The 12,942-nt window shown below is 38.2% G+C and overlaps 1 protein-coding gene across 2 annotated transcripts; it reads right to left on the bottom strand.

The window, feature by feature from the left end:
• Nucleotides 1–1,327: 1,327 nt before the first annotated feature.
• On the bottom strand, nucleotides 1,328–11,410 carry LOC122057170. 2 transcript variants are annotated; one of them, XM_042619183.1, is made up of 9 exons: nucleotides 11,143–11,410; nucleotides 10,927–11,003; nucleotides 9,171–9,343; nucleotides 7,175–7,268; nucleotides 6,314–6,424; nucleotides 6,096–6,185; nucleotides 1,964–2,049; nucleotides 1,748–1,812; nucleotides 1,328–1,642 (listed from the first exon to the last, which is right to left on the bottom strand). In XM_042619183.1, the coding sequence occupies exons 1-9, from the start codon at nucleotides 11,348–11,350 to the stop codon at nucleotides 1,533–1,535; spliced, it is 1,014 nt and encodes a 337-aa protein (XP_042475117.1). In that variant the 5' UTR covers nucleotides 11,351–11,410; the 3' UTR covers nucleotides 1,328–1,532. The 2 variants fall into 2 exon arrangements, with proteins under 2 accessions (XP_042475117.1, XP_042475116.1); XM_042619182.1 differs by having other exon boundaries at nucleotides 10,927–11,039.
• Between the last annotated feature and the right edge of the window lie 1,532 nt (nucleotides 11,411–12,942).

Below are 12,942 nucleotides of genomic sequence, written 5' to 3' on the forward strand. Positions count from 1 at the left end.
AAAACTTTAGCTTATGCATGAACCATGAAGCTACTTTGGAGGCATTTACCAGATGACCTAAATTAGGTTTCGCTTTGCCAAGCTACCTATTCAATGTTAAGTTTTACTTTAATACACCAAAAAACGATGCCTGTTGTAATATTTAATTTAAATTTACGACTCAAGTTTTTTTTTTTTTTTCCTTTTTTTTTTGGGGTGGGGGATGAGTGCGGATCAAGTCTTCGTACAAGAATGATTCTCGTATGTTGTTTGATTAACACTTGGAGTCCACTTAATCTCTCTCTTTAAAAAGGGGGAAGGGATGAGAAGGTGGAGCGGATAATGAAGGATTTACAAACTACCAATCTAATGTAGCCGAATTGAATTTGAATAAAATATAATATTATCTATATTTGTATCTGATTGACTTTTGAATGTATTGAGATAGTTTTTAAGAAACAAATTTAAACAAATTTTCTATATGAATATGAACCTGAATCAAATATGAATTTTTGACTATTCATTTACATCTCTAGTGGAGACTATAAAGTGGAATAGTCGGTCTAGAAAGAGCAATGTTGTGATCTCACTGTGTGCATTGAGCCACGGAGAAATTCAAGAAGACGAGAAAGTAAAAGGCTAAATCCTCTTTACCCCACTAGAGTTGATGTTCAAGTGCCATATCGGAAAATAAATAGATGTCATGAATCCTTATTAATTAATTTATTTATCTCATTATTTATATTTATAATATACCACGTGGATAGATAAAAGGTATATTTTATAAAATATAATTTATAAAACTATTATTTAATCATATTTTTATAATCCGATCTATACAGATCGGATAATGTCTGGTATAAAATTGAAATATCCGTACCCTCATCCGATTAGCTTTCAAATGGACCAGGATAATTTTCAGAAACCAGTTTTAGAATACTGATTCCCTTACAAGATACAAACATGAATGGAGTACAGATTTTTAACTATCCATTTACATCCCTACCCACCACACAAATGAGAACCACTAGCATATATTGTAGTCAATTTTTCTGTTGAATATCAATACTAAAAACCAAGAGGTCAACCGGTTCCAGGGTCATGAAAATCGGAATAGGGGACCGAATCCTTTAGTACCGATTTCAATCCAAATCGACCGATCCAATTCTGATTTTTGAAACAGTGGATGCAAAATGCAAATACATGACAGCATGAGAAACAGATAGCTGGTAATCTCAAGAAAATATTTCATAAACAAGTGACCATGATATCATGATGACCCTTTAATCATTGAAAACCATGACATCATTTGGTGTGGTTCATGAAGCCATCAGAAAGATGATGCAAGTGAAAAGCATAAGGGCATTAGCTTCAATACATTTTTGCTTCTGGTAAACATAGATTCAATATAATCGCTTAAAGGAACTGCCAATATTTCTTGACCAGAATCTTTTGAAGAGTAGTATAATACTATAAACAAAAGAAAAATGTTATGCACATATGAATTCTTGGCTTTGCAGTGGCTTCAGAAAACATAATAGAGAAGCCTTCACCTATTCTGGTAGCCCAAGGAACTGAGCAAAGCTTTGGTATTTTGGTTCCCATCCAATTTCTGCACGAGTTTTTGAGTTATTTAATCTCTTTCCTAAAGGATCATCAGTCCCTGAATACAACGAAGAAATAGTATACTCAGAGGACTTTCAGTCTGTCAAACTGAAAATTTTCCATAAATTAATTGATTAAATGTTGATGTCAATATGGAGCTGACCTGTAAAGCATTCAAACTTTTGGCTAAATTTCCCACTCCTCATTACCAGATCCATTACTTCTTGCCTGTAAATAGTAGAAGAAATGCCACCTCAGATAACAGAACATACAAGATAAAAGTTCTAGGTTGCTAATATATTTTTCAGTTTTATAATAAACAAGGGATATTGTTGTGAACAAAGCAGTAAAAGTCAAAACAAAAGCATAGAAACAAGACCTTGATAAAGGATGGTTGTCACAACCCAAGAAGATACGACCCCGAAGCTTCTTTTTCAATATTGCAACTGAGAGAGATGCTGCATCCTGATGTGCAATGGAGAAGACATAACAAAAAAATAACAGATTTCAGATTCTCTAACATCCAATATGACATCCAAATTTTCTCGCAACAAGGTCGATTCCAGGAACCACAGAATATGGAAGCAAAATAGTGCTGTAAATGCATAAATATCACCCGAATGTTTGCCAGGATTTGAAAGATGTTTCTGTAATAGCTTTCTTCCAGACACCTAATGTGCCCTAAAGCATGGACAATGTAATAGGCTGCTAACAATCATCACTATAAAGAAGCTAGAGAACAGAAATACAGAAAGGGAGGGGGGGGGGGACAGTAGAGAAAAGCTGTGATCATAAGTAACTGTAGTGACAACATCAACCGGCACAGCTTGCTGAACAGGATTAACTTGGTTTAGTAATTCTGATGCAGAATTCCACCAAGAAGAGAAGATGGGCCAGTTATTTTGCGTTTGGTTTAATTAATTGGGTTCAATTGAACCTATGGTTTAAGTTAGGGTTAATTTGAGTGCCCAATCGATTATCTGGGCCATGGGCTTAGTATTTTTGGCTTTACTATTGTCATGGGCTGACCCTATAAATCCAAATATTAGGAATTTGAGTCTTACACAGGATTAAGTAGCTAATTTCTATTTTGTTATGTATTGTTTGTTTTAGAAAACTTGGAGGAGATTTGCATGGAGGATATTCTCCACAACAACAATAACTCAGCATTATCCCAACTAAATGGGTCAGCTACATGGATCCGTGCAAAGACAAAAAGAATAGTAATAGTAAAAGGAAAGAAACACAAACAACTCAGAAAATCACACCTAAATGGGGTTGTCTACATGGATCTTTGCCCTCCAATCAGTTTTGTTAAGGTCATACCTGGGACAAGACCTAAACTATGTATGTCTTTTCACACTACTTCTCCTATGGTCATTTTAGGCATGCACCTAGTTCTTTTAGTTCCTTCAATCTGAATCAGATCATTCCTCCTTATTGGTGCATCCCAAAGCCTCTGTTGAACATGGCCATGCAAGTTCAAACGACTTTATCGGGCTTTATCCTGAATTGGGGCAACTCCCAAATCAGCTCCAATATGGTCATGCCTTACTTTATTTTTAAGGAAGGAAGTCTAATGGAGAAACCACAAAGTCACCAAGAAAGAAAGAATTAGAACTAGAACCAGCACCAGCCAAAGGAGCTTGGGGAATGTTCTCTATTTTTTCAGATCTTCAGAAATCCGCTGCAGTTGCAGCCGAGGAGATTTCTCGAAATGTATTTCGTACTCAACTACCTCCTTGTCACCCGAATTTTTTATTTTTATTTTTAGTATCATCTTTATATGGTGATGTAGATATGCACCCATGGAGCAGCCCATACCCATTTGGATATCCAGTGAACGATGAACCGGACTCATATTGAGTCTTTGACCAGTAGGATCTTTTAGGATTTTATTTTTATTCTCCTGCAATCTTTTATTTCGGTAACTTAAGTAGGTGATAGCTACTAGGATTTAGTTTCCAAGTAATTTGAGTTTCCAAATTAGAGTACGTTTCCTTTTAATGTTGGGTTTCTTTTACTATTTAAATGCATGTAATCGTTTAATTAAAATATAGAATGATGAATTAAGTTTTGAGTGTTGAGAGCCTGAGGGCTGTGTGCGTGATTCTTTCCCCCCTTCTTAGTGCGATTTTTCCCCTCCCCTGCAACTCTGAAGACTCATCTCAGGGAATTCTTCCCTACCCCTACCCCTACCGGCCCTCCATCATATGGTTTTCATTACTGAAAATTGGGTTGGGTGAAGCTAATTTGAGTTCCTCGTTTTAAGTTTATGGCAAACTTTTCTCTTCTCTGGCCCACTTTTGTATGAGACTTGTGAATGCTTGAAATTCAGATCTGTTATTGGTTATGAGGTTGTGAAACTGTAGAAGTTTTAGCTACTCGAGTTGAATTCCTTTTTGATACTTCTGCTTTTATAGGTGAAAATGTATGTGATATTATCATGCCTGAAGTAATGTTGCTTAATTTGTTTTCACCCCATTTTGCTCTATTTGTGAAAAAAATGTGCTCGTGATCCTTCCAGCAGAGAATGAAGGCGGGGTTGCAGGGCTGAATGGGAGTGGTATTGCAGGGAAGGGAAAAGGTGACTACAGGGGAGGGAGGAAAGGGCAGTGGGGTGGCTAGCACATGGGATGGGTTTGCAAGGGAGGGTGGGACGGGGTTGTGGGAGGAACATAGGGCTGGGCGGGGGTGGGGTTGGTGGGGGTTGGTGGAGGGCCGGTAGGGAAAGGGAAAGAAACCTGAGTTGTCTCAGAGCTACAAGGGAGAGAGAGAGGAATCACACAAAGGGGGGGGGGGAGAGGAAGCTCGCACAAGCACACACTAGCGCAGACTCTTTACCAAAAACCAATCTCAATTCAGCTTTCAATCTGTCCAAAACTCTTGTCCATCGGTTACATATTTATAGGAGATAAAATCATCTCAAAATAGAAACCAAATAGAACCTACTCTACCAAGGAATAATCTCAAATTCAGAAACAAGTAAACTGACTCTACTCCTACTCTAAGTCCAAGGTCTACTTAAAATAAAAGATTACATAACATTCCAAAATAAATAGAACTTCCTAAAATCCTACTAGACAAAGACTCAAATGGGGATCCGGCTCAACTTTGTTTGGATACCAAGATGGGTTTGGATTGGTCCATAATTGTGCACCTGCATCAGGGGTTTCAGGGAACGGAAGGGGCGGGAACAGGGGAAGCGAGCAGGTTCATAGAAGGAGAAGATGAAGAAGACAAAGAGATGAGGAAGAAGAGAAACAATGAGTGGGTCCCACTTAGTTATGGCTTAAAGCGGGAAAAAAAAAAAGGGTTTAACGGAAGAGGTTGCTGGTCACATGTATGCTACGTGTCAACTAACAAACGTTGCAGGAGAGTAGTTATTCTCCAATGTCCAGGAGAGGATCAGGAATCCTAATGTTGTTATGTTAAGTGGAGTAATTATTGAGAAGTTATTGCTGGAGAAGTGATTGGTAGGGAGTATTCATTTCTCCTTCTTTTATATTGGGTTTTAAAAGATTATGCGTTTTGGGATGGAAGGCAAGGAAAATATGTTGAAGCTTGTGAGATTTTCTCCCATTCTTTGCAGCATGAGTGATTCCTTGTCAACCTTGAGTAAATCCAAGTTGGTGTGAAGTCAACCCACCCCCCCCCCTCTCTTTTCTACACCTTTCTCCTTGGGCTAGAATAGGACTGGTTCGTGGGTTGATGTGGATTCCCAGACCTATTTCACCATCTTTTGACTTAAAGCTTCAGGAAATTCAACTTTCCTCCACTAGCTTAAACTTGATTTATATCAATTTTCACACCAGTTCCAGTTTTTCCTACTTTTGGCTTAAATTACTTCCCCAAACACTAGGGGGATTCTTCAATTAACAGCAAGGAGGCACTGAGGACATATTTTTTGGAGTTTGGTAGGACTAAGCACTTGATCACAGCAATCCAACTCGCAGGACAACAAAGGAAGTAACTGACATATCATGTATTCTTTATTACATTTCCATGAATCCTCTAAATGAATTTTCTGCCATTGTATTTGGAATTTTCATCATTTATTGCTGCCGTTAGACCTGATTTCTGAATTTATTTTATGAATTTTGTGTTAGTAGACCTTCCCAAACCCAAATTCTCTCAATCCTTGGATAGTATTAGATTTCTCATACCTGCTCTGCACCAAAAATATTATCAAATATGGAAATTACGCTTTTCAAATAGATTCCTTAGCCCTATCATATTTTCCTATTAAGTAATTTAGTTGAAACGTGGAGTAAAATTTGATCACAAAATTTAGCACGTTCTTGAGTTAGTACACATTGTTAGCAATGATTAAAGAAATTTATATTTTATTTTGTTTTAATTTAATTTAATTTCCTTCCCTACGCTTTATTTCTAATCAGACAGAGCCCACATTAGAAAAAAGAAGAAGAAGAAGAAGAAGAAGAAGAAGACAGTAAGATAACCTAATTCAAGGGAAAGAACAGCAAATGAACAAAAGGAAAGAGCAAGACCTCATAGTGAATAAGATTGATGACATGATCTGGACGAGTTTCAACAGTCCCTTTCCGCAACCAATAAACATGTGGACCTCTATCTGACTTGTATATATGGTTAAGGCAACACTATAAGGTTGATGTTGTATTGGTCCATCCCTGCACTTTTTTATGACAAATATATATATATATATATGAGAGCTAAATTTTCAGATTGAACCACCAATTAAGGATATATAAAGCCCTGCCAATCTAAGAACGCAACCGCCAATCTCCAGCACTACTTTCTCTGCTTTTAAAAGGATATCTGACCGTGGGCTTCGCCCAATAGGCACCACTGGTGAATCCTGAATAGACACACCCAAAAATATTCATTAGAACTACCTTGTAACTATCAGGATATAATAAGCAATATAACAAAGAACTTTACATAAAAATTCTAAAGGTCGCTCACTACATAAATAAATAACAATCACTTTTTTCCGGGGTTCATTGATTCATTGTAAGATTTGAAAATACGACAGATTCTAATGTATAATGATTTATGAGACATTATACAGAACATTATAGAATAATCTATAATTTGTTGGAATAAACATCCCGTTGTGAGATTTTAAGCACCTCTACATGTAATAAAATTACTTTTGTTTTGTCATCATACACTGACCACAGAGACATCAACCTCTCCATCTTACTTTCTTTTACACTTTCCCAGAAACCCAACAACACACAATGGCTGGCTAAAACCTCCCAGATTCCCCCACCCAGGAAAAAACATGGCCATTGTAAACACTCCCAAAAGCAGATATTTGCATCAAAATAAATGATGAACAGACCTGTGCCTGCATGTGAGAGAAAATATTTTCCTAACTAACTCTGATGGTTTACATTTTCCAAAATCATAAAATTAATGATCACAACATATTGATCTGTTACTTAGCTATTTCCAATGTATCACGTATGACAAAATAAAAATTAATTGCTTGCCATTCATATGCTTTGAATATTTGATCATAACGAGAAACAACCTCATTAAGAATTAAAAAAAAAGCAATTTTTCAGTATCCAGTAAAAGAATGTAATATGAAATCAAATACCTCATCACATGGTCCATTATCATTGCGATCATATCGAGCAGAGCTTGATGTAAACAGGAAAGAGCCTTCACCATTCCAGTTTGATGAAGCCATCCTGCACATAATTCCACTATCAAATGCCAAAGGACATGCATTAAGGACAAATTGACCCAGGGGAAAAATATTTACTGAAAGTAGGCATCAAACCAGGATCTGGCTGTTCCAAACCACATAGTTTTACCTTAAATGCATTTGGCAGGGAGGGTGGAATTAAACAATAGGGTGCAGCACTCTTCCTTGATGCAGTTAAGATTATCCAATTGGGTCAATCAGGCCTGGAAAGACTTTGTTTTGGCCCATGGTTAGGTTCTGTGGACCTTAGGCTTCCAATTTTTGGGTTTATTGATGTGATAGACCTAAGTTATAAGCCCATTAAGTAGGCATAAAGTTAGTACACAGGCTTAGTAGTTAAGTGTTGAGTTAGATTGGAAAACTTAATAGCCATATAGAGTTTTGTTTTGAGCTTATTTACTTTGTTGAGTGTGACTAGGAGTCCTTTTATGAGTCAAATTAGGAATTTTAGAAGGTCATTATATATGTAATACACCCTCATCAATTAGATATGATTTGAGTAAAAAAAAAAAAAAAAAAAAAAATGAGTTTATTTTATGAGTTCTTGTGTTGTTGAGCAGTGCATACAGGATTGGTATCCCATACCCGATGTCTTCTCCTCTTCTTGAGGGTGTACCTCAGCACAACGGTAAGGTTGCTCCATTACGACCTAGTGGTCACAAGTTTGAGTCGGGAAACAGCCTCTCCACCAAGCAGGAGTAAGGTTGTATACATTATGACCCTCCCCAGACCCCGCAGTAGTGGGAGCCTCGTGGAGTGGGTACGCCTTTTTTTTCTTCTTTTTATGTTCTCTTCTTCTTCCCCAAGAATATCGATACCATCTCTCTTTCCTCCCTTTCCATCGATCTGATTTTTTTTTCTTAACAACACAATTGCCTCTGTTATCTAAGATCTGATCACAGATTTGATTATTGGGCCTGCTTGCATCTGAGATCCATAATCTGGATTTTTCAGAATGCATTACCCCTAGTGTCATGGAGCCAATCACAACAGCAAACAACTATGGAGTGTAAGAATCCCTAGAATTGTCTTCTAAGAAACAAGGTTTTTACGAGTTAGAATATTATCATATCAAGTTAAAGACACAAAAATATTAGGCTGAGGGTTGCAAAGTTTGAATCCGAAATCAGGGGTATCTTCCACTCTATCGTACCGAGTAACCAAATAGTAGCAATAAGGATCAACTTAAGCTTTCTAACCTAAGTTTACACTAGAACTATTGTTTCAGGTTTCAGGTTTCAGGTTTCAAAAGTTTGTTTAGTGAAAGCTAGCAAATCAAGTAGATAATGGAGGCTAGGGTACCCCGGCCCACATCTCCTTAAAATAAGAGCGATGAGAGTACCACCGTACTCTTACAGATGTGATAGAAAAACTTGAAACCTCTGAGAAGTGCATAGCGCAAAGTGAAAATCTTGAGAAAGTGAGACCCTTTAAGAGCCAGGTAATAGATCCTTCTTATAATCACTACTGACCAATAATTTGAAATTCAGTTATATAGTTTTGCTAGGGAGCCTTAATATCGTGGAGGATACTATTTCTTCTTTTTTATAATGTCTTTTGCTCCTGCCACTGCCCCAAGTTACATAACTTTGACCTGAACTCCAGGAAAGAGGGAGGCGGAGGTTCTTGCTTCTTTGTTTCAGAAAATTCACCAACCAGTTGAAAAAGAAATAGGCAGCCTTGGTTCAAATAACATTAAGAGAGATGCATACAACAATTTTGTCACATCTATTACGCAATTGAATGTATCCCTGAATGGTGGAGATATGCTTGTAACTAGGTGTGGGACAAATTCGTAGCAGAAGTGTACTAAAAAATAATCAGTATAGACATGTAAACATCAGTAAAGGAATTAGACCATGATATGTACAAATCCTGTCCATACCTTATATCACCAGCATAATCTGCAGTCCGGGATGGGGGAGCACAGAAAATAACATAAGGGAACCCATGAGTCGGTTTCACCTCCCTCAAGATTGGATTGATCCCAATTTTAATCAATTCGTCATGGTGATCTTTTGTCATCGTCTGTCCAAAAATGTAGCATCCTGGGTGTTCCTGTCCAAACAATAACATAAGCTTCATGGGATTCAAAAATTCAGATTGGAGGAGAAAAATCGATATATAACCAAAACCAAGTCCAAGTAAAATGTTGGGTTTTAAATCTTACTTCATAACTGGATATAGGGGGTATTACTCCCTTGTGTGAAATTGCGATTACCCACATCAACGATTGGGAGAGAGAGAGAGAGAGAAAGAGAGAGAGGAATTAATCAGTTGTTAGATAATATTTCAAAGGGAGAGGGATCTACACGCTGCTCATGTATATTGGCATCTCCACACCAACCCAATGGGCACACGGGAGGGAGTGCCTCATGATTCATATACAGCCCACTTGGTCAGAGAGGAGATTGTGAGTGTGTTAAGGATGAGAGAGAGTGTAAGAATGTGTGTACTACCGGGAGTGCGTAATGTGGTTCTAATATAGAAAAATATCGAGTAATAGTGTCTTTGAAGGCTGCATTACCCATCAAGACACCACATGTCGTACATATATACAAAAAATTAGGGAACCTAAAATAAAAGAAGCTTTAAGGATGATGAAAGTAGGAAAGGCACCAAGTCTAGATAGGGTCCCCATAGAAGTGTGGAAGAGCTTAGGAATCTATGGATTATCTTGGCTAATCAAGTTGTTTAATAAGATTGTGAACATAAGGAAAATGTCAGATGAATGGACGAGAAACACTATGGTTCTAATTTACACAAAAGAATGTGATATTCAGAGCTACAATAACTATAGAGGCATAAAACTAATGTCATACTATGAAATTTAGGAGAGGGTTATTGGAACTTGCCTGAAACAAGAAACTACTATTATGGAGAACCAATTTAGTTTTTTTCCAGGAAGATCCACGATAAAAGCTATTTATTTACTTAGGAAACTCATGGAAAGATTTAGATAAGTCCCCATAGAGTTAATTTGGCAGATACTAGAGAAGAGAAGTGTTTCAAGTAAAATATGTGGACATAGTTAAAGATATATTTAATGGTGTGGTGACTAGTGTAAGAACTAGGGGGGATCAAGATAGTGAATTTCCAATTACAATTGGATTACATCAAGGATCAACTTGAAGTCCTTATTTGTTTGCTCTAAATTATAGATGATTTAACTAAAGATATCCAAGATCAGGTTTTCAGTGTATGCTTTTTTTCCGATGATATAGTTTTGGTGGATAATTGGTGGGGAAAGACATGCATGGTTTAGGCCTTGTATCAAGTATGACCTCGAATAAAGATGATTGGAAGGTAAAGATCCATATAGCCAAACTCATTTAGTTGGGATACATCTGAGTTGTGGTTGTTGTTGTAAAAACATTTAAAATACAACACCCTTCAATATCCAATTATCGCACATGCAACCAGATTAAAAAAATAAAAAATGCAAGAGATCACAGCCTGATCATGTTGCCCCTCCACCTGCACCGGTCGAACATGAATGGGATATTTTATTGAAAGGGAAAAAGAACTCTGTCCGGGAGCGTAGCCTATGTGTGGAAGGAAAGAGATAAACACAGGAGCTCTGCCGGGCAGAGAACTACTTCACCTTTTGAAGTTATCTTCCGAAATCGGAGTAGGAATACCTTCTGCCATTGTTCTGCAATAAGTCGCCCAAGAACACCGGGGCCAACGATGAGTAAGTCCTTCTCCCCCACCAAACCTGCAGATGAATCCTCCAATCCTTCATTTACGATGCCTGAATCAACCAGTTACTTGGTTTCACCGATTTTACACGAACTAAAACTATAATGCACAACATTACATGACAATTTGAGCATTCAGATTTCAGAAATACTGACCATCAGTTGCTGATAATGAAGAAGACGCAGAAACCTGCAGAGACGTCGCCATTAAAGAATTACTTCGTTTCGTCCCGTAATAAGGGTTTCTGAAGAGCGGAATTGAGAGACTTCGGTGTGCCCAGTGAAGAGAAGGAGATGAGCTACCTTGCTTTGAGAAGCTTCTTCTTCCTATGTGAGGTAGAGTGACTGTAACGATGGTTCCCATAAAAAAAATCTCGAGCCAAAAGACAAAACACCTCTGGGGATTGGTTTACTGTGTTTTCTTGGGGTTCGGCCTTTAAACGGACTCCAGTCGGGTTAACTACCCCCATCCCAACCCAATGGAACCGGGCAGGATACCCGTGTCAGTGAACGCACCCATTACTACTGGGGTTCAAGATATCTGAATCGGCATAGGTTATGGGTATAGGTATTGGTATCGGTGATTGTCTCAGGTCCAAGGATTTAGGGTACGGTATGCCGACCGAGCCGATCAGATCTGGCCGATCGGATCAGTGGGTAACGGTTGATTTTTCCCTTAATTTTAATAAAAAGTATTAATTTTTTTACTAACTTATCCCTGAAACTATCCGGATAATCGATCTGGATCGGTCAGGATCAGGGATTGGTCTCAACGGATACCAATTTGATACGGTTGATCCCAGACCAATACTTGAAATCATGATTCAGGTCATATTGGGCACCAATTAAAAAGGGCAAGAGAATGCTATTCATGGGTGCAGACACACGTCAATGGAACGTGAGCGAACATTTTCGACATGGGGTAGGAGCCAAACCTTGGCAAAATCAAAATCAACTAGGTTTGATGAGGGATCAATCAATGCTAGGCTGGGCTGGGCTAAGATAGCCTGACCTCAAAGCCAGGTTAGGCTTCAGCTGACTTAAGAGAACTCCCTGTCTCACCCCGTGTGCATGTATAGAGAAGAGGTAGATTAGGTGGCTTTAGTTGGCTTTGAATTTGTTTACGAGTGCCTTTCCAAGGATCCAACACCTCTCCAACATACCCGATGTCCAAATGTGTATCGGACGACTAGGAGACCCGGGCAAGCACCCCTAGGTCCTCCCAACCGGGCCAATGGCCGGCTGGGGCGTTGGAGAGGCTAATCCAACAAGTACATAGAATACAATTTGTCCGAAGGCTAGCCCTCTTGATGATGAAGGTTGTTAAATTCTTCAATCTCTATGATGCTACAAATATTAGATACAATTTAATAGAAAGGTTGTACCAAAAAGACTTTTTTTTTTTTTTGGTTCTGTTTGTTTGGAAAGTTTTCCTATATCCGATGACCGAAGATTTAACTACCATCTTAGGGTTATCAATGTTCGACCCCAAATGACAGCTGCCTAGTGTGGTTTGGCGAAGCTATGGTGAGCTAAGTCCATGCTCATCACGAGGTCTTAAGTTCATGCCTCCTGGCTATTACCTCCGCCCCTGTCTATATAGTAAATGTAGGTACTAATAAAAAAAAAATGTCCAACCTCCTATAAGACGAAGTCAATAATGCCCCCTTACCATGAATTCAGTCATTTTTTTTTGTTTTTTTTGGTACAACTCTACAATTTTAGGCTTTCACATCTTCTGCAACCGTTGCAATGCTACAGTGAGCATCCAGCAACTAGAAACCCCTTAGTAGGGATGTCGAAACCTAGCCCAAACCGATAAAATCAATCGAAACCGATCGATAAAACCTGAATCGAACCAAACTGATCCTTATTTGATTGGTTTTGGACTAAAGTATGTTGGGACCGACTGAAAATCGGTCCAATCCAAACCGAATGAAACCGATAAAAAAAAAT

This window comes from Macadamia integrifolia, chromosome 12 (assembly GCF_013358625.1).
Source record: "Macadamia integrifolia cultivar HAES 741 chromosome 12, SCU_Mint_v3, whole genome shotgun sequence".
NCBI lineage: Eukaryota > Viridiplantae > Streptophyta > Magnoliopsida > Proteales > Proteaceae > Macadamia > Macadamia integrifolia.

What these genes read in the sequence shown, in the direction of transcription:
- LOC122057170 (XM_042619182.1), bottom strand. Translation starts at nt 11,350, where the DNA reads ATGGGAACCATCGTTACAGTCACTCTACCTCACATAGGAAGAAGAAGC. An exon ending in GATTATGCTGGTGATATAAG is followed by an intron (nt 7,269 to 9,170) that starts GTATGGACAGGA and finishes AATTATGTGCAG; the next exon opens with GATGGCTTCATCAAACTGGA. An exon ending in AAAGTTTGAATGCTTTACAG is followed by an intron (nt 1,643 to 1,747) that starts GTCAGCTCCATA and finishes CGTTGTATTCAG; the next exon opens with GGACTGATGATCCTTTAGGA.